At 46.3% G+C, this 22,319-nt stretch overlaps 1 protein-coding gene across 1 annotated transcript; it reads right to left on the bottom strand.

Moving 5' to 3' along the window:
- Window positions 1-624: 624 nt before the first annotated feature.
- impg2a (interphotoreceptor matrix proteoglycan 2a) lies at window positions 625-22,036 on the bottom strand (the record flags this gene model as incomplete). Its single annotated transcript, XM_083638212.1, has 20 exons — window positions 625-667; window positions 1,205-1,284; window positions 1,544-1,745; window positions 3,105-3,293; window positions 5,126-5,336; window positions 6,518-6,737; window positions 6,850-7,137; window positions 7,294-8,132; window positions 8,278-8,458; window positions 9,265-9,308; window positions 12,064-12,275; window positions 16,501-16,521; window positions 16,668-16,726; window positions 17,595-17,750; window positions 17,884-17,972; window positions 19,548-19,615; window positions 20,027-20,052; window positions 20,165-20,331; window positions 21,604-21,861; window positions 21,958-22,036. 20 exons carry the CDS (start codon window positions 22,034-22,036, stop codon window positions 625-627), a joined length of 3,432 nt encoding a protein of 1,143 aa, XP_083494338.1.
- Between the last annotated feature and the right edge of the window lie 283 nt (window positions 22,037-22,319).

The following is a 22,319-nucleotide window of genomic DNA, read 5'->3' as shown; positions in this document are numbered from 1 at the left end:
AATCACTTTCCAGTGAATTGAGTGCTCCAGGATCGTCCTTTCTTTACAGTATACCTATTTACACATCCAGTTTGTTCTTCCCCAACCGACTGATATGATGTGACACCAAGCAAACAAACATACTAGACAGTATGTGATTGTGATTTGTCCATCAACATTTCAAGTAATAGTTGGGAGTCCAGTTTTCCCCTAAAGAAGGGAAGACGTCCAGTGAGTGAGCAGCAAGCAGGTCCCGTGACGACATCACACTGCTGTCAGCACAGCTCACCCAGTCAAGAGAAGGCACTGAGGAAAGAGAGAGAACAGTCCAGAGAGCAACGCCCATGCTGTGGTGAGTGACAGGCCAGGAGGAGGGGCTTGGGTCGTGATAAATCAATATGCTCGCTACATGACAGTCCATCTGAAACAGTGCAGTCCAGTGCCACAGGTAGCAAAAGGGAACTCTCGACAGGAATCTTCACTCTTGCAAGATAAAGGCATGCTTCTGTAGGGCGAGAGAGGTGTGTCCGTGAGCAGTGTGCGCTGGATCAACATAGCACACATTACACACAGCATAGACAAGCCTACTATTAGACACTTGATTGACACCTACGGGTGAAATACCTTGTTGTCCACGGGATACTTTCATGCCTGTGTAGAGGAGCTCTCTCCGCGGGTATCCAGGGTACTGCGGTACAAAGACACAAACACATTTATTGGGTTTAACAGGCAGCACGTGCAGCACAGACATCACATCTTCACTGTAGCACGCTAATCAATCTAGCTCAATACTACTAGCACTCTTTCACACACATGGCACAACACCATAATACCAATAGAACTTTATCTGGCATGGACAATCACCATGGCACACAGAGACCCAGCTATTGCCAGGCTGTGGGCAGACCAAAGAGTGGCTGTGTCTGAAACGGTTCCTGTCAAACTGTGTCAGGCCTGGTGAAGATTTAGGAGTGAGATATCATTTCCATGCATGCTTTGGCACGGCTCGTACTCTTCGTCTCCTCCAACTCCACCAGACTACTCCCTTTCTTGCCCACCATTCTGTATCTCAACCTCACTTTCCCTTTGACTCATGTCCTCGTTTGGTATGTTTCCAGGTGTTTATCTCATTGTGGTATGAATCCTCCTCGTTTGGTATGTTTCCAGGTGTCTATCTCATTGCGGTATGAATCCACCAAGAGGGAAATACAAGAGAGACACTCACACTTGATGGTGCCGCACAAAGTCTGCAAACTGCCGGTCCTTAGCGTACAGCTCAATGATGCGTATCCTGTCTTGGATTTCCTGCAGAGGCACATAATGTCAGCCAGGAGAGAACATTACATCACAGCACAGGCAGATAAACTATCAACTGAACAGGATCCGGCCCAATCAAATTTCACTCACAGAAAAAAACTACAATGGCTTCCTTTGTAAGGGAGCAGTAGTAGGCAGATGGTTACAGAAACAAGCTTGTAGCCTGAAAGTCGGGAGAACCTGACTCGAGTCAAATTTCAGTGGATAAACACAGGTTAAAAACTCTATAAGTTGGATGCACACACACCTCCTTGGTCAGTTCACTGTTCTCATAGATGTGTCGTATCTCCTCGCTGCTGAAGTCGGTGGAGGCCTCGGCGCTTGCGCTGCTGTAGACGGGAGCCTCGGGGTAGCGGCGGTAGTAGTGGCTGTAGCCCGTGGTGGCCTCACTCTCGTACATGGGGTTGTACTTGGTGGCCCTCTCCAGAGAGGGGAGGCTCTCTGCTCGCCTGTGAGGGAACACACACACACACACACACATAAATCAGTCCGAATGTAGAGGTCACTTTGTGTCAGTGGATGAGGTGGATATGATTGCAAACAGACACAGGGTTGGACACAGGATTTTAGCATTTGCTAACATTAATCTGGGATCATTCCTTTTCCATTGACACCGTTCCATTGACTTGGATGTATCAGGAAGCCTGTTGTTCAGGCTTTTTGGACATAGATCAACGCAATATTTGATCACTTAATTGGCTGAGGTTAACACAGGCCACCCTGGGAGCAATGCCAGTCACACAGAGATGCAGTGAGAGATAGTGGACAGATACTGTATCAGTGTGTGTGTATGCATGTGCAAGAGAGGTAGGGAGGAGCAGCAAAGGAGGACAGGAGGAGAAAGATGCCTAAGATGAGGGAGGAGACAGTGTCGTGGCTCATTTTCTCAGATACAGATGATGCAGTTCTAATCTTGCGAGGCAGCTGGACTTGCGCAAGATCACGATCACCCGACAAATCCATCCTCCCACGCTCCAATCTATTGGTTTGAATCCGAATCAGCATCCTATGATGCAGATTGAGGTGGCGACCCCAGCCAGAGCAATCTAGTAAGAGAGAGGCGTCAGCGGAGGTCCAAAATGCAGATCCAGGAAGGGGGCTCACGCTACGTTTAAAATGCATAAAATAAAGCTGATAATATACAATTTGATTATTTAAATGCCTTACCCTTTCAAAGTACATCACAAACGGTCTATTCTGCTGCAACTCGACAGTGCCAGAACCTTACTTCCTAAAAGTTCCTTTTTACCAAAAGTTCCATTTACAATGTAGAAAACTGGCCCACTGGAGTGAATGGAGATGTCGCGACTTTTCTATATACATGGCTCTGACCCCAGCAAAAGCCAGGCTGTGATGGACAGATGGTTCATCCAATCACCTGTCAGGTATTTTTTGAAAGCGCTCCACCTTTTGAAGGGTTTCGTTCTCATATGGTTACGTGAAAACAAACAAAACCATCTGGCAGCGTCAGGTTAGTCACAGGATGTGTCTCAGCTAATTACTGTATGTCCCCTCATGACAATACACCAGACTCTGTCTGTCTTGAGAGACTAATGGAGAGAGACACAGTATGAATCAAGGCTATGCTGTCTCTTCTGTTCTAACTGTGGCTTAGTGAGACACACACTCCTAACATCCGTGTCCTAAATTACACTACTGCATCTGTTCTGTGTTGAGAAATTACTCATAAACAAAGTTGCATGCCATGGATAAGATGCCGAAGGATCAGCACTAATCATAGCCAACGGAGTGTTAGGTCTTATATTGCGTTTGAGTGGTTCTGGCCTTTATGAAGCCCTTTGCCTCACCGTATGGGGTCCTCCGCCTCATCCTTGTCGTATTGATCCCGTAGCGTCCTGGCCAGGAAGAAGATCACTCCAGAGGCCACCAATAGGAAGCCAGCTACAGAGGCGATCGCTATGCCGACCACCAGCGGCTCCGACACGTACTCTTCGCAGTGCTCTCCTCTGTACCACCAGTTCTCCCCGACACGACACCTAGGATGACAGCGGACATTTGTGAGAACGAGGTCAAGAAGTCACTTGAGATCAAAGTGGGGCGAAGACCAGGAACAGAAGAATGGGTTGTGTGGTCCAGGTTGTAGGTCGTCGTTCTTTAATCATTCAGGAGAGCAGAGAAATGTTTGGGCACTGCTCATCTGTCTATTCTTCTTTTTGAGTGTGGACTAACACAATCTATTCTGTTGTTTGTCAGAACAACACACATAACACAATCATGGAAAAGAAACCAACAAAACAGTGTTTATTTTGAAAAGAAATCCACAATTTGCATTGTTTGTAAGTCTGGGTCTCATTTCGCTTAGCGAGAGGCGATGTTAACTATGGAAAACAAGTTGCATGAAATTTATTACCCAATATTTCAAAAACAGATGATTAGATCCGGGAAAACTGTTTGTATTTTGTAAGCACGTGTGTTCAGATAATTCATAACAACACGTCTGCAGTATTGACTAAGTGTAAAAGCATGTGTCACTATTTTAAATTACTAATATCATGTTTTGTAATAAAACTTGAAATGTTGATTTGCTGTCTCCATGCAACGTGTGAACTCTTTTGGTTGGATAGTGTGAAGTAAACAACAGCATCTGGGACTGCCTGCATGTTTTATGACGTGGTGCTGGGGGTGAAACTAGAGGTCCAGCCCTCATCTTGGCACACAGGACCGTTTCTGCGTCTGTTCATAATCATTCCAGTTACAAAGCATGTCACATACAACAGCCTGGAGAAATGTGTTTTTTTTGTCACCGATTTGAATTTATCAACACACCAACAGACACACATCAACACGGCGCGCACACACACACACACGCGTGCACACACACAACATTGTCAGCAGAATTCATCAACATTTCATTCTCATCAATCTATTATGCCCCGTGGCCCCAACCCCTCAATCGTCTGAACAACCAATCACAATTTTTAAGTGTCGCGCTCTAAGACAAGTGCAAACTCCGTCACACTGGGAACACTAGCTTAGCACGAACCTAAAATGGCTAAAGAACGTAATAAAAGGCAAATATGAAGAGGAATATCGAACATTTAAAGAGGACTGCGAATTCAAGTTTTTCTTTCTGTCCATGGGTTTGGGAAAATGCATCTGTGTGCTTTGTGATAACGTCATTTCATAATTCAAAAGGTCCAATTTGCAGCGCCGTCACGAAACAAAGCACCCAAGGTTCAGTACCGACTTTCTGAAAGGTGGAGAGATAAAGGAAAAGCTGAAAAGCTGGCAAGACGCAAACAGAACCGAACTGGTTTCAGGGAGGAAAGGGAGGTTTTTGGATTGTGGCTCTTGCAAAAATATGTTTTTGTCAATGTGGCTCCTGAGTAGGGCCAGGTTGAGTAGCACTGTTCTAGATAGTAAAAGCCTATCCTATGAACCATTCTATCATTTTTATTGGCACAGTCAGGGTCAGACCTGGGTCAAATGTATTTGCAAATAATTATTGGCATATGTTTCGATGATTATAAGAAAGTGTGGAAAAAAGGTAGGATCCAAAGCACTCTGAAAAACAATTTAAGAGCCTTTATTCTATTTGGTTGGTCATGACTGTGTTTCATGAGGGGGCGCAGGTTTTAACAATATGACCAGCCAAAGAGAATAAAGGCTCTTCAACGCTTCAAACCCACAGACTTTAACTTTAGAAGCTAAAAAGCACTCCCTCCTGCCTGAATTACAAGAAAGTAAATGATTTGAAAATCAGTTGGGTATACCTTTCTGTGATGGACCAATATAACCTGTCAAGCTCACTAACACGCACACACACGCACTTCTCTCTCTTCATCTCCCTAATAGCCAGTGCGCCCACCTGCAGATGGCTCCCTGGCCGGGGATGATGTCACATTTGCCGTCATTGAGGCAGAAGTCAGTCCGCAGGTCACAGATGCTCTGACAGGGCAGGCCGTCCACACTGAAGTAGCCAGCGTTACACACACACTCCGCCTCGCCCGACCACCGATTCACCCTACACTCTGCATACTCGTTACACGCCTGGAACTTACAGGGGTCTGCCTGGTCACCTGCAAATAAAAAGATAGGACCAATTAGGTATTTGGAGAAAAAATTACGATCAGGATAATTATACACTGCAGCTTCTTTTATAGTCTCATCAATGATCAGAGTTCATAAGAATTGGGTCACATGACTGCGTCGCTTAAACGCAGAAGTCACCTCCATTGCTCCCACCATCTCACAAGTTTACCAAGATTGTTAAAATGAGATATTGACCATTTGAAAAAAGTGACATACTCTTACAAAATAAAATAATTTGATGAAACAAACTCTGGTTCTTCTTACAAGGATAGTCTAAAATAGACACACACACAAATTATAAACATTTTAAATATCAAACAATAAATGTAATAATAATGTTATGGTTGTTGAATGATTGATGGTTGTTTTTTCCTAAAATGAATAACATACATACAGACTGACACAAAGATAATGTCCTCCGGGTTTTGTGCAGTATCTGCCCTACTGCATGCTGGGATACAGCATTGTGCATTATGCGTGACTCACACCAGACGATGACAGCTGGGGCATAATCGTAAAGACAAGTATGATTCACTGATATTATCAACGGCCGACTATAATGTAAGCCGATTGACTGATGGTCTCACACAATGGTCTGAGAGAGAAAGTGTGTCTAGGAAACTTCAAGCTAGGCCCATAACTGATCCATATTCTAAATAAGTAAATATGATATACACATACAGTAGTGTAACACCAGACCTGCTTACTGAATCAAAGGGTGGTTAATGCTGTTTTAACTTGGCTGATGGTCAAATAAGCCAGAATTATCTCATCAGTTGATGTGACCATGACATTGGTCCACCAAAACCCAGAGTGTCCCCAAAGGGTTTTAACACCTGCTTTCCCTGGCCTTTGCAAACACACGAGCGCACACGCACAGGCACACACACGGGCGCGTACGCACACACACGGGCGCGTACACACACACACACACACATACGGGCTGGTGCACAAACACACGCGCGCGCGCACACACACATTTTTCCAGAGTGACTCACTACAGTGTTATTTGACCATGCAATCTTCTGAGACTACACAGACACCCATTAAAACACATCTGACAAAAGCTTTCATAATTGTTCTCCTCTCACCACCGTTCACACCACTTCTATAAACACGACACAGATGTGTTTTCCTCATACCACACTGTACAACAGATGACCCACACCTGACTCCACGTCCAGCGAGTACTTATCGATGGCCAAGTTCATGGTCTGGTAGGCTGTGTTACAGAAGTCCTCCAGGATCAGATAGACGGCGCTGGTGACACCACGAGGCACCGGCTTGCCAAACTTCATCCGGCTGTTGACCACAATGCTCCCATTCCTGAAGTTGAGGATCTCCAGGTTCTGGAAGTTGCTCAGGTTGGACTGCAGGTAGGGGACAAGCTGGGGGGGGGGGGGGGGGGGGAGATGAAAACATTTGAAATTTTACGTCACAAGCAGTCGCAGAAATCTTAACTACACAAAGAATAACACGGCACAAAGATGAGTAGTTTACCAGTTCTACGAAGCGTTGCTCCAAAGCCTTGTACTCTGGGGAACTCTTATTGAAGAGATCCTCGGAGAATATCATGTTGGTAACCCTCAGGCTGAAGAAGACCATCAGTGCTCGCCCGGGGTTGACGGGCAGGGCGATGCTGGCTCGGTCTGTGCTGTGCACCACACCAGATGGAAATCCGCTACTGCCCTCCTCCATGTGGTTGGTCACACCATAACCATAATGAACCACATCATAACCCGGGTCTGCATCGGTGATGTCAGCCAAGCCTACCTCAGGGGTCTGGACCTGGAGGGTAAAAAAGGGCATTGGTTTTGGATTGATAGTTCTTACTTGAAAGCAAAAGAGCTAAAAGACTAAAAAAGGCAGTGTTATGATATCCAATGTATTGGCTATGTTTTGGGGGGACAGGAAATATCAAACCTTCCATTCTTTTTTTTTTACCTCCATAGTGAAAGAGATGTCAGGGTGCCACTCAACGGCAGGTCTAATGTCAGAGATACGGGTGAAAGGAGACTCCTTCTCTGGAGAGAGGGCCGTTGGTTGGGCGAGGCTTGGGGAAGCTGTGGCTGGTGGCTCAGGTACATCTATGTCGACCAGTAGGATCTCATCCTCTGTAAGGTCCTCCATCGAGATCTCCGGAGATTCTGGAGCCTCCTCCTCGAGAACTGGAGCTTCAGGTGCAGCCCCTTCTGGCACCAATTGATCCTCTTTCTCTGTTGTTACCTCCACAGTATCCTCTTCGATTACCTCCTCATATTCAGATGGCTCAGGATAGGCCGGCACCACATTGATGGCTGCCTCGTCCTCGGGCTGATCTGGGGGAGCCTCCTCAGCAGCAGGTGGAACGTCTGGGAGGTTGAGATCTTCTCCTGCGCCCTCCATGGAGCCATCGCTGACAGGTAGCATTTCCACACTGAGAACAACCTCATGCAGGTGCTCCTCTCCTGCCTCTTCCACAGTCACCACATCTTCAGCACCAAGCCCTTCTCCTGTTGCCACATCTTCCACCGTTTCCTCTTCAGAGATGGCATCAACCTCTATGGCTACCTCTTCTGCTGTGGTCTCAAGAGTTTCTTTCTCTTCTGTGGTTGTAGATGGCCAGAGAATGTCCTCCAGGCCGCCTGTGCCTGAGGCCTCTATTTCCACTGGTGGTTCAGGCAGTGTGATGACCTCAGGCAGCTCAGGGGAGGGAGGCTCAGCCGGGAGCTCCTCTGGTGGGGGTCCCTCTTCATCGGGGCTCTGCACAGCATCCTCCAGCAACAGGCCTTCCTCCTCAATGCCTGGAAAAAGAAAGAAAGCATTGTTTGCATTGACAAGGATGCACATGAAAAGAGTACGGTAGATATGAAAATGGTGAGGGGACCAACAGTGCAGGAGAAAGTGCCAGAAGCGACGTGTGAGTGTGTGTGCAGGATCAACACTCACGGTCACCCTCAGGTACAGTGGTGGTCAGGACAGGAGCAGGAGGCTCGTTTGCGCTCTCCTCCAGAACGATGATGTTCTTCTTCCCCACGGCCGCTGCCTCGCTCTCGGAGGCTTCAGACAAAAGGTCAGCTTTGTTGACATCCTCAGTGTCTCCTTCCAGGGCATCAACCACAATATTGACCTGCATCACAAACATACTTTGTAATAATCTACTAATTGAGACGAGTCCATTTCGATGCAAACAGGCAGCCCTTTCCTCCTCACCACATTTCACACAGCTCGCAGAAGAAAGCATGGGGGGAAACAAGTTGAATATCAAATGTTCCAGTCCCAAATCAAAGCAGGGCAGCACAGGGCGGCCAAGTGCTCCGGTGGCACAGACAGTAGCTATGTGTGCTTGCCTGTAAATCAATTACTGATGATGAGGAATTTGCCAAACTCTCCCAATCCATATAATGACTCCAATTAATCACTTAGAGAGCTGTGCTATAAAGTGAACAAGCAGAGCCAGCAAAGGCTATTCTAACTCTGATGTCTGATTAGCATCAAACGGCACACTCAAGACCACAAGACCACAAGACAGTACAAAGATGTGAAATGATCTAGACACATTATAGATGGTCGTACTTGTCTCTGACCGCACACATATGCGCTGTCTCTCTTCTTGACTCACTGTGGTTGGCTGCACTGTAACCCTTGCCCCAGAATAGCAGTGGATTATTACAGCAAGAGCCGAGATAATCCTCAAAGCCTTGCTTCATCCTTTACCTGTACTGGTGAGCTCATCCACCTACCTGTATTGGTGCGGTCTGGATAACAGCACCAACCGGTTCCTATTAGCTAAACCTCAAACATACTCAAACTGTCAGATTCATTCCACAAACTCATGTAGTAACTTTGTGAAGCTCAATGCGGCGGCAGGACAGCCTCGAGATAGACTGTTGCCATGAAGAGTGTTGTCATTCAGATAAGCAAGAAGTGACTCACCGTGGCTCCAGCAGTGGTGTGGACAGACTCCAGGGACTCAGACACTGTGGAACCATGGGAGAAATAAACATGACTAGAAAGTGACACACCAAGGACAAGAGACACTAAACAGCCCAAATAAGTCTTCCTCTATCAGTGGCAACAGTATTGTCCTACTCAGTCAGCCATGATAGACTTTAAACTGTGTCAACCTCAGACTATCCCTGTGACCACCACTGACAGTCGTCCTGCTGACTGTGCATTTACATACGAACCAGCACTCAGATTTGGCCCTGATATCAGCTCTTTTGGGCCAAAGCTATGACTGCATTACCACCAAAGCTGAACACTGCAGCCAAGCAGTGCCTGTAAGTCAGCAGGCACACATGCCAGGCAGCCATACGAGAGCGTTTAGCCCTTCAATCACATGTCCCGGCCCATAACTCATGTGGGCATCAGATGGCATCCATCTTCAGAGAAGCTTGCTAACACACTAAACTAATGACACCCATTCTCTCAAAAACATGGTCAGGGAGAAACCCCACAGATGGAGGAGATGGTAGAGTCATTATATTATAGCCTCCTCTTTCTTCAATTTGCTGGAGAGGGGCCTTGGCCTCAAGTGGGAGCTAGCTAACCTACTTACTGAATGATTTCAATCCACACACAGTAGATGTGTGCATTTGAGAGAGAGAGAGAGAGAGAGAGAGAGAGTGTGTGTGTGTGTGTGTGTGTGTGTGTGTGTGTGTGTGTGTGTGTGTGTGTGTGTGTGTGTGTGTGTGTGTGTGTGTGTGTGTGTGTGTCTCTGTCTGTCTGTGTGTCTGTGTGTGTGTATGTGAGAGAGAGAGAGAGAGAGAGAGAGAGAGAGAGAGAGAGTGGCAGAAAGGGGGGTGCCTTCAGGACTATCATGGCTGTGAGTTAAAAAAAAATCTACTGGATATAAGACAAAATAATGGATTGAGGCAAAGCGAAAAATCTGGGGGATCACATTTCAAAAATCCTTTTGGCTGAGCTCTATTAGACAGACCATTTAATGATGAGGATTTAACTGTAGCGCAGAATAAATATACAGTTCCTATAACTGATGACTCTGTTATTTGTTCATTAAAAATGGCCCACTTTTGAGCTGAAATGCCTTATAAATATGTCTATGTCCTCTCTGACAGCAAGAGCAGATGAATAAGAAACAGATGAGCCTATTAAAAGGCTGGAATGTTTTCTCAAGTGGTGTAGCTCTGTTGTAATATCAATGCTGGATCTCCCGTGTCTCCATTTGATATGACATTTGGACATTTTGCCCTGCCTTGCTTGCATTGCCATCGCCGGTGCGTTCCCAAGTGACATCACTGCCCAGCAGTGTTCCCAAGTGACATCATTGCTAGCAGTGTTCCCAAGTGACATCATTGCTAGCAGTGTTCCCAAGTGACATCACTGCCCAGCAGTGTTCCCAAGTGACATCACTGCCCAGCAGTGTTCCCAAGTGACATCACTGCTAACAGCGTTCCCAAGTGACATCACTGCTAGCAGCGTTCCCAAGTGACATCACTGCCCAGCAGTGTTCCCAAGTGACATCACTGCTAGCAGCGTTCCCAAGTGACATCACTGCTAGCAGCGTTCCCAAGTGACATCACTGCCCAGCAGTGTTCCCAAGTGACATCACTGCTAGCAGCGTTCCCAAGTGACATCACTGCTAGCAGCGTTCCCAAGTGACATCACTGCTAGCAGTGTTCCCAAGTGACATCCCTGCTAGCAGTGTTCCCAAGTGACATCACTGCCCAGCAGTGTTCCCAAGTGACATCACTGCTAACAGTGTTCCCAAGTGACATCACTGCTAGCAGTGTTCCCAAGTGACATCACTGCTAACAGTGTTCCCAAGTGACATCACTGCCCAGCAGTGTTCCCAAGTGACATCACTGCTAACAGTGTTCCCAAGTGACATCAGTGCTAGCAGTGTTCCCAAGTGACATCACTGCTAGCAGTGTTCCCAAGTGACATCACTGCTAACAGTGTTCCCAAGTGACATCACTGCCCAGCAGTGTTCCCAAGTGACATCACTGCTAACAGTGTTCCCAAGTGACATCAGTGCTAGCAGTGTTCCCAAGTGACATCACTGCCCAGGACTCATTTTCAGGACTTTTCAGGACTCATTTCCGGGACTCAAAGTCGAGTGACTTGAACTCGAGCTTTCAAGCATTAGGACTCGGACTTGTTATTGGATAGACTTTTTTCGTTTTTTTTTTTTTTTGGTAATAGTCCCTAATAATTTGGAACCAGATACTGATAGCTATATTAATAGTGTGACATTATTCAATTTTGTGCAAGGGCAGGCACGTGTGTTCCACCTACATGTGGATTCACGCTCATGTTCAGTAACTCCAGACTCAGACTCAGGCAATGGGGACTTGACTCAGACTCTTCTCGGAGAACACTGGGGACCCGGGACTCGGCTCGGACCCGAGCCGAAACTGGCTCCATGCTTCCTCCAAGACATTGGCAGTAGCCAGTCGCTTCTTTTCACCTGACAAGGGAAGCTTCACCGGTAGGACATAGCATGTGGGAGGTTCACGCTATTCCAATGAGTTCCCCTCCCTCCGAACAGGCGCCCCGAACAACCAGAGGAGGCACCACTTCAGCCACTAGGATATTGCATGTTTTGGTGCGGGGTTCCTATATGAAGGAAACCCCCAAGGGGCACGGGGAGAACATGCAAACTCCACACAGAAAGGCCCTTGGATATACTGTATAGTGACGAACACTGCTGTCAAGCAAAATAAATAAATATGCGATAGTGGCGTGTGCATTTGCTGGCCATCGCCTTACCACGCTCCTCTAGCTCCTCTGTGTGCAGCGCTTCGGTGATGTAGTGTCGGACCTCGCTGATGGTGTAGACCACGGTGGGGCGCTCCTCCACCTGGTGGTAGGAGTTCTCCACCCGGTTGGACTGCAGGGTCAGGTAGGACAGCTGCTCCGTGCTCACGCCCGCCCCGTCCACCAGCACCGTGACCGCATAGTCCACCACCACGCCATCCAGCCTGGAGACACACACAGTAGCCCCATCCAGTCCATATACTGGTCAGTGCCTTCAAAGACCATTCTTCATTCATCATACAGTTTAATTAGAATACACTATACCAGGCTAAAGTTTGAACACACCTGACTGAATGTAGCATACTACGTTCCTCCACAGTGCACACAAAGCACATTTCAGTGAGCCTCAGTCAGCTTGAACAGACAGGAGCGTGACCCCATTGACCTTGTATTGGATTGTGGCTAACTATCTGCAGCTAGTATGAGGAACAGCATGACTTGTGCTGCTGAGAAAGGAATCTACCAATCAACATCATCATTGGTAACTGTAACAAATAGGGCTAGGGTTCCAAAAATCAAAACTATCCCTTTAAAGCCATTTTGATCTATTGGCTTATGCCGAAATGTTTTAAATGTGTTTCTTAGACAAATATAAATTGTGAAGTTGATACCTATGTATGAATTTCCATCAAGGCAAAAGTCTTCTGTGTGTGTGTGTGTGTGTGTGTGTGTGTGTGTGTGTGTGTGTGTGTGTGTGTGTGTGTGTGTGTGTGTGTGTGTGTGTGTGTGTGGTTTTAGGCCGGCACGTGCTCAGCCGCTTGCCAGAGCCCAACAAACTAGGTCAGAGTGGAAGGCTCCCAGTAGTCAAATGAAGGCTGATAGATGGCTTTTTCCAAGGCCTGGAATCTCTTGTGAGGTTTCCATGTTTATTATGATGATATTGATCACTGTGCTGACTCTGGCGTTTTTTGGCCTATAATCGCACTGGGCATTCCAAGCAGGAGTAAATCAGTCAGGCCATCGGTCAACTGTGAGCGTTCTACAACTCTTTTAGCAGGTTGGACGTTAAATCAAAGTCATGTCTGAGCCGTTTTGTTCCTTCTGAGAGTGGCTCCCGCATCCAGGAGACTTTCCAGTCACTTACTGCGAGTATAGAGGCTGAATGTAAAGTTGGGTGAGCTGGCAAACAGCTTGAAAGTATGAGTGTTTAGATATAGCACAAACTCTAGTGCTGTATGGACTGGGAACATTTGTGTGGAAAATGAGGACACCTCTCCCCTCGTTTAACTGGAAGGAGTAATACGCTGAGCATCTAAAATCATCGTCTGCAGTCTCCCCTCACTGACACCACTCTATTCCACAAGAATAATCAGGACGGCTAATAGAATCAGAGCAGACCGCTCTCATCCAGCACACTACCTCTTTAACCTCCTCCCATCAGGCAGGAGACACAGGAGCATTAAGAGCAAAACATCTCGCTTCAGAGATTGCACCTAATGTACCTCCAAACCATATGACATCTGCATTTGCACTGAATCATTATTATGTATGACCTATAGCACCTTAAACTTTGCACTTTCTGCTGAATACGATGCTGCTGGGTACTGTTCCTGAATGTCTTTTTTGTGTTTGATGTTTACTGTTTGTATATTGTGTGCTGCTGCTGCACTGTCTTTGTCTGAGAGTGAACCAAGACAAATTCCTTGTCAACTATGTTGACATGGTTGCACAGTCCAGGGTTCTCTGGAAAAGTTTGAAATGACTTGGCACCCCTTCTTAGATTATTATGATAAGGAATTTGACGCAAGAACTTTAGATTAGTAGCCCCCAACAGCTCTACCCTACCCTCTTCCCACCCCCCTCTTGTTCTTTCCTTGTCTCTATTATTATTATTATTTTGTTTGTTTGTTTGTTTGTTTGTTTGTTTTTTACACTTGGTTGTCATTGCATCACAAATATTCAGGAGATTGTATACGTGCATCATGCAACCTTGCACCTATTTTGTATTGTCTGTCTTCTACGGGGTTTGTTTTTTCTTGTTTGTATTGTTTAAAAACGAATAAAAACAATTTGAAATAAAAAAAAACTATGTTGACATGGCAATAAATCGAGTGAATCTTGAATCTTGAATCTTAGCATCTGCTCTGGAGTGAGGCACTTTAGTTCTTTATTTATCCATATAATAAATTAAAACAAGGGAGAAGAAATATACAATAAAAAAAAGTGTGCATATGTGGGATGATGAAATCCCTGAGGGCTTGTAAAAAGAACCCACTTAACATTAAAATTAAAGACAGCTGTGAATGCCTGCGACGTTTTACATTTTGCGACGTCCAACGTTTTATTTATTTACTCTATATCACATAAAAGGCCAAACCTATGTATTATGTATGTATGTATGTATGTATGTATGTATGTATGTAGTCTGTCTGTCAATATGTATGTGTGTCCTCTCTGTTGCATTTTCCTTGGACACCGTCGGCCTGACAGCATTCCTATTTGGCACGGGTCCCGGCAAAGGTCCCAAGCAGACGGTGACAGGGCCGGATTTCTGAATTAGGTCATTTTGGCAGATTAAACGGCCAAAAATGGCCAATGTGTTATAGCACTACCCACAGCATCCAGCAGGACACACACATGCACACACCAATTAGTGATAGCATTACCCACAGCAGCCATCAGGTGACACACACACATTACCCACAGCAGCCAGCAGGTGACGCACACACGCACGCACGCACGCACGCACGCACGCACGCACGCACGCACACACACACACACACACACACACACACACACACACACACACACACACACACACACACACACACACACACACACACACCTTTATCCCTGCTGCCCTGTGATCCGCACTTAGCAAGATTGCCAGCCTCACTCGCATACATGTAAAAATATTGTTTCAATGTACGCGTTTGCACAGCATAAGTTAAAGTCACTCTGGTTATCAACAAAATGAGAGAGTATTAACACTTTGAGTGCCACGGCCCTTGGGCAAAAGGTTGCTTGCTGTGCCACATAGGCCGCAATGCATTTTAAAACAGTCATATAATTTCTTTAATAATTACTATGTAAACACTGAACACGCACAAATAACGATGAGACTCTCTTCTATCACCTGCAAAAAAAAGTTTATTGATCCCATTTTCCCTTCTTTAGTTATGAGCCGGAGAAGATAGCTTGATTGAACCAAAAACAGCCCTTGTTTTCTACGAGCTGAGATAATGAGCCTTTTGTGAAATTAAACATTTCAAGCACATCACTGACTCTGAAGCTAATTTTCTGATGTCTGGGTCTGTCTGGGTGAAGTGTATGCTGCTCTGCGTGCTCTGCGTGCCCCCCCCCCCCCCCCCCCTCAACTGCACACGCCTCCTCCTGGGTGTGTCTTATGTGTCTGGTGGCTCTCTGCTGCTGCACACACAGTGAATGGTGCGCGACATCCAGCTTTTTGGTTCCGCGTGTGTTTGTCACGGGCCACAATGCTTCCAGTTGAGAATAATAAGACTGATTATGCGAATGTGCTGTCGCAGGTTGCTGTTGCTATCGGACACGGAGGTGCTCAGTTGTGACAGCGGATGCAGCTGCTGCGGGCACAGGCACTGGCGTTTGGCTTCATGCATGTCGATGCATACGGACGGATGCGATGCGATTTCCTTTTTCCCCAGCGACTTCTTCTGTGTGTTTGGTTACACTTTCTCTTATCAGGAGAGTGCTGTCGCCACCTAATGGGGTTTGTAAAATAGGTTATAGACCTCCAATAGCTACAATATTGTAAGAGGCGATGTAAGAAGCTTAGATCGACACCCCCCCGTCAAAAAAACAATTTGGAGTTACTGACGCCATTTGGCGTCGCTGGCAGCCTACGGTAAATTTCTAATGACGCCATATGGCGTCGCTGGCACTCAATGTGTTAAGGTTAAGGACATGATGTCTAAAATGCTGTCTGACTCGCCTGCAAGGGAAACGGAGATATTGCTCACAGCATTCCCCTCCCTCCCTCTCTCCCTCCCTCTCTCTTCCAGATGCTGATTGGTGTGGTCGTAAACCCCTGATAATCGTCTCAATAGGAGGGCACCTGCTCGCTCGGTCTGGCCCCTTTCCTGATCCCACTTAACAGGTGAGTGACTGCACTAAGGCCGTTAACGCAGACGACCAGTGACACACCTTCACACGTGCCCCCACACTCACAGGTCAACATGGCGCGATGCGCAGGTGACTGGCCTGGGGAATGGCTGGAAGGGATCTGTGGGCTTAACTGTATACTGACAGGATGAGAAACTTCTTATGGGAACTATTCAAGGTCAAACTACCACACAACGACCAGACAGAGCCACACAACGACCAGACAGAGCCACACAACGACCAGACAGAGCCACACAACGACCAGACAGAGCCACACAACGACCAGAGATCCTGTATTTGACCACTCACCCTTGGGCATCCTTCTGAGGTCTGCGTGAAACACAGAGAAAGTCTTTAGATACATCTATAGAGAGCTAAATACCATCATGACCTTATAGATGCAGATTCCAGTGGTTTTGGCCACAATGGAAGGACGTCTTTCCCCGTCCAGCTACTGTACAGGACCACACACTGACCTGAAGTCCAGCACAGAGACACTCTTAAATCCAGGAAGTCCCTCCAGAGCGCCCTCTAACTGTAAAGACAAACATCTCCACATGAGACTCAGCAACCAGCCACTGTTGATGTTTGTTAATCATTTGGGGGGGGGGGGGGGGGGACAATAAACTTGCTTGGCCAACTGAATGTGATTTATTGTTCCAACTGTGCTAAATAATCTTGTTGAAAGTAGTTCAAAGGATTTTAATTTCTTGTACTATGGCCCAGATCTTTAACGTCGAGGTCAACTCACAAGGTTAGTGTCGTTAGTCTACTAGGCTGGCTTCTCCTCACTGGAAAAAACAATAAGTATATTGTTCTGCTGATTCACTGACCCAGTGAATTCATTCCATCTCATAAAAGGTGCACAGAGAAAAGCCCCCTGGGCCCGTCCTGCATCCTCCTATCATCTCCTGGCTTGTCCTCCCTCTCCCTCCCTCCACTAATCTGCTACCTCTGAGTCTGAAGTCCCTGTGCTCCCTCTCCGCTTCTTGTCCTCCCCACATTTTTCCACTCAACAATAAAGCTGGCAGAGTTATGTCTTCAAGGCACGTGAGTTTTTTTGTGTGTGTGTGTGTGTGTGTGTGTGTGTGTGTGTGTGTTGTGCATGCGCTTGTGCATATGTTTATCTATTCCCAAGGTATATCATAAAACTGTATTTTCAGCAGTTATTTCACTAACGCCAAATGCGTTTAAAGTCCAAGTGCTTTTTGAGCCCCTATGTGTGGGTTTAACTGCTGCTGCAGTTACAGTGCGTGTTATTAAAAGTAACAATGCATCCATCACAGACCATAAACGAAACGAGGAGATAGAGTTGGTCAAAGAGGAGCCAAGATGGGACTAGGGGGAGACATCGAGGGAGGGAGGGAACCACGCGGCACGCTAGAGGCAGATAAGAGGCGAACCTTTTCAGTAAACTGTCTGTTGAGGGTGTGGTATCGGAGGCTGGCTGGTTCCTTGAGCTCCTCGCTAAACATCTCTCCGGTCAGCAGGATGCTCAGCTGCACCACCTGCTCCAGCACAGGGGGCGTGGGAGGCGCCACGGCGATGTCATTGTCCAGCTGCGCCAAGGGAAAGAGATGCAGTCACAAAGCAGGTAATTGTGCAGGTATACCCAACCTGTTAACAGTGTGTGTGTGTGTGTGTGTGTGTGTGTGTGTGTGTGTGTGTGTGTGTGTGTGTGTGTGTACTCACTGGACTGGCTTCTGTGACTACAGCAACATCCTCCACCTCTGGGACGATGGCTGCTGCCTCCTCCCTCTCTTCACCATCAGCTGTGGCTTCTGGGTGGTTGGATACAGGTGTAAAAAGGGATTGTTGGAGGTGAGCGTAAATCATTTGGCAAGTGTCGTGATTCCCGATGGTCATTCATATGGATTAGACTGTTCTGACCCAGACTCCTCTCCAAAGCTCGGCCTGGACTAATTCACTCACTCACCACACACACACACACACACACACACACACAAAGACACACTAACATACTGTATGAAACCAGGGAGCAAGCAACCAGGCATGTAGCTATACACACAGGCAATTGTGTCACTTCCTGCTTCAGCACTGTACCAGAGATCTTCTTCCGCAACTTATTTTCCCATAGACATTTCGTAAAATGCTTGTAAAAATTGTTTTACTTGGTCAAACCAAACGGTTCAGCTATATTTAGAATCGGGAGAGACCATTGCCTCACAGCAAGAAGGTCCCGGGTTCGAACCCCGGTCCGTCCCAGGTCCTTTCTGTGTGGAGTTTGCATGTTCTCCCCGTGTCCGTGTGGGTTTTCTCCGGGTGCTCCGGTTTCCTCCCACCATCAAGAAAAACATGTATGTTAGGGTTAATACTCCTGTCAGTGCCCCTGGCCAAGGTACTGGCAAAAAGAACTGGAGTTGGTCCCCGGGCGCTGCACAGTGGCTGCCCACTGCTCCTAGTTCTAGGAAGGTTCCTAGTAGAGGATGGGTCAAATGCAGAGGGTGAATTTCCCCAAGGGGATAAATAAAGTATAACTAACTAACTAACTAACTAACCATAGGACCATTTCACTCAGACCAAAACAAAAAAAAACATAGAAAAAAGTATTTTCTTTAAACCCGAATTTTTTCTCCTGTTTCTAAATATATCTGTACCGTTTGGTTTGAACAAGTAAAACATTTTACGAAATGTCTATTAAACTTTACAACCTCTGGGTCTAAATGAGGATTTTGACATGAGTGTTGTGCTCTGAATAAATTACAATAGATTGTATGTTTTATGATGGTTACATATTGTTACATTCTCTATTGTTTTTTGTTCTGTTGTATATATTGTAAATTATATTTGATGTACGTTACAGTGTTTCTTGTCTCAATGGACACTTGTGTCTTTGGGTTGTAGTCCTGAAAATCTATAGGACTACAATTCCCTTGATGTTTAGCCACCAAAAGTGTTTTTTTTTTACACAGGTGTTGTACATTGGCTAATCAAGTGATGATTGTCTGAGCTTTTATAGGCTGTATTCACTTGTTACCTGTCTTATGCCTGAAGAAGGTCTATGACCGAAAGCTTGCAATAAACAAGATATTTGCACAGATTTGAGTGTGCGGACGCTGCTTTTTTCATTCAACGAAATGTCTATGGGAAAATAAATGGCGGATGAAAATCTCTGATACAGTGCTGAAGCAGAAAGTGACGTTCCAGGTTGGCTCTCTATAGAAACAATGCTCATGCACAGATCCAGATGTGGCACAGTAGTTATAACAAAGCAGAGTACCAAAGTCAAAAGATTGTTCATTCGAGGTACAGTCAGCAGAGACACTGACCTCGAGGTACTAGCACAGTCAGCAGAGACACTGAGAGGTACTAGCACAGTCAGCAGAGACACTGACCTTGCGTAGGAGTCTCAGCTTCTTCTGGTGTCGGAGCGCTGTAGAGCAGAGAGATGTTCTCAACATTGCTGGATTCCCATTACTCAATACACAAATGCATAGGATGAAGAGCAAATGGGTTTTAAATGGTGCTGCATAGAGAGATAGGCCTATGTATGGGTAGAAGTGGGTTCTGATAAATGTAGGGTTTAAAACTAGAAGCGAAAGCAAGTGGAGAGCTTGGATATTAGCATCCAAGTCTGAGTCAAGCAATGAGAACAGAATCAAATGAATGAATCAGGAATAATAAAAAAATAAAACCTTACCTGCACCTATGCGGCGAGGACCTGGTGGGTTCACTGCAGATGGTGAGGTGGTGAGAAAGAGAGAACAGCACATTGGCAAGGATAACACAAGACGCAATAATGAGATCAAAAATAATGACTGAAATATTTGGTATTAGGTAAGAACTGCGGGAAAGGGTGGGCAGTTATCTTTACCTTTTCAACCCTTGCAGGTTCATTCGCTGGAAGTGGGAAAAATGGAAGTCATGATGAGCTATCAGGTCTATGCAGAGTAGTTTATTATGTTCTGTATCGGTCCCAGACCCGCACCTGTGGTGAAACTTGTAAACTCACGTTTTTAATCAGAGCCTGGTGCTCCTGTGATTGGCTGAAGTAGCTGCCAATATCTTGTGCCATAACTGTGCCCGCTTGGCATTGGCTCATCCAGCTTTGGTACTCTTCCTGCTCTGGGAGGCGATCCCAGAAGATCTTGAAAGCCTCCCATACTGTCTCCTGGCACACTGGGCAGAACAAAAGACCGAGAAGGGAGAATTTACAACAAACAGAACTCACAAGTATCCACTCCACAGCAATGTTCCTTGAATACTTTTTCGCTGAATGCTGTGAGTACACAGTGTTGGGCTGTGTTGGGTTCCTCAAGCTACATCGTCCACTCTGCCTGGTCAGAGGTGGGGGAATCATAATATCGTTGATCCCTTCCAACAATGGCTGAGTGTTTGGACTCTAGAAGGTCAGAGGAAGTCGAAGCCCAAATCTACCTCCACTGCCTGGCCAACTCCATGACATATGGTAACTCCCTCCCATGAGTCAGCCTACTGGGCACTAAGCCAAAGTTGGTACAGAGACATATGCTCCAATCTTCTTCATCAACCAGCGCCATCTCTGAGGCCTGAAATGCCACTGGCCACCATCTCAGCCCAGTCTAGCTTACATGTAGATAAGAAACCTCACCGTTTCACCATCACAGATTGTGGGCCTCCTCTTGGCACCAGGTCGCTGGTCCATGTCTACGTGTGGCTGACCACATGCGCACACACTAAAGATTAACCCCACCCAACCCTGTTTGGAAAAACAGGCCCTCTTTCAACCAATCAGAGATCAAAGCTCACTGACTCAAAGATCTCTAAGCCCTAAGCCTCTCTGTCTTTCACTCTCTCTGCAGACCATCTGTTTGAAGAACAAATGCTTTAGAGCATTTGACTTCTAAGTCGCCCCTTGCACTCGTGTGGTTCACTGTGCCCCCATGGAACTCATCTTGGCACAGTTGTCTATATAGACTTATCGTTACTTATTGTACTTGCCATGCTTCCGTTTCTTGAGCTGGAAGCTTACCTATCGTAAAGTGGACCACATGCCGGTTTGGTCGAGAATCTCATAAGGCCTAATCGCCTAATAGTACCCATACAGACAGACTGCCATTTTACTTCTTAACCTAGCTGGAACCCTTGCTGGAAACGACCATGCCTACAGGACTTTGCATTCCCTGCACATTGTCCACACTGGATGAATTAAAAGAAAAATGACTTGGGGACATGCGGGGAAATGGCATGCGTCATTGGGATGAAGGGTGAACAGGGAGGTAATGATGGGAGAGAGGGGGAGACCGGGGAATTGGGGCAAGGAAGGAGAGTGGAGATAGCTTCAGAAAATCAGTGGGAGTCTCCGTCTTTTTTCTTGATGTTGAACACTTTCTGCTAATGCTTGTGTTTCTTCATCCATTACATGTACATGTCATACGACTGTATGATATGTGGACGATTGTCCAGCCTTACCTCTGAGGTGAAAGTAACTCAGATGGTTTGCAAGGACTTGCTGAGCAGTCTCTTGTGCACACAGTTTGACTCCGCTTGGGAAGAGGATGCTGCGCTTGTGTCGAGAGACAGCGCCTTGGCTCTCGTGAGACACCTTGACATCAGATAACTGAACGATGTGTCGATACAGTGGAGGTGTTGTCTCATCAGTCACGTTAGGTTGCTCCTGACTGGCAGGCAGACTGAAGTAACCCATGGAGGAGTCTTCCAATGCTGCACCTGGTGTAAAGACAAACACAGTTAGGACAACTGGCTTGACTATGTTATGGATGAGTACTGAGCGACGAGCTTACTGATTAAGCTGTAAATACATACCTGTCCTTATGTCCAAAAAGATGCCTGCAAAACCAAATACAGCAGTGTAGAAAACACATTTCAACGATATGCGACACATGTTAACTCTGGAATTGTTTAAATCCGTGGGCTTGGAAAAGGTTCAAGTCTCAAGTCGTCCTCTCAAGTCCTGCAACTGCGATGTGAACAACTTCTTGCAGGTTTGCATAGTTCAGAATTATCCAGGTGAATTGGAATAACAAGATCCCTGTGCAGAAGTGGTCGGATGATATAATTACATACTGGTGTCGCGCTTTCCTCCGTGGCTGCAGGTGTGTGTCCTGTGGTGCTGAAAGAACAGCTCCAGGCTCAGGTCGTTAGGCAGATGGCACTTGGAGAGATGT

Source organism: Poromitra crassiceps, assembly GCF_964638095.1.
Source record: "Poromitra crassiceps genome assembly, chromosome: 6".
NCBI classification, from domain to species: domain Eukaryota; kingdom Metazoa; phylum Chordata; class Actinopteri; order Beryciformes; family Melamphaidae; genus Poromitra; species Poromitra crassiceps.
The sequence above is the reverse complement of the archived record's forward strand: the minus strand, read 5'-3'. Positions and strand labels throughout refer to the sequence as shown.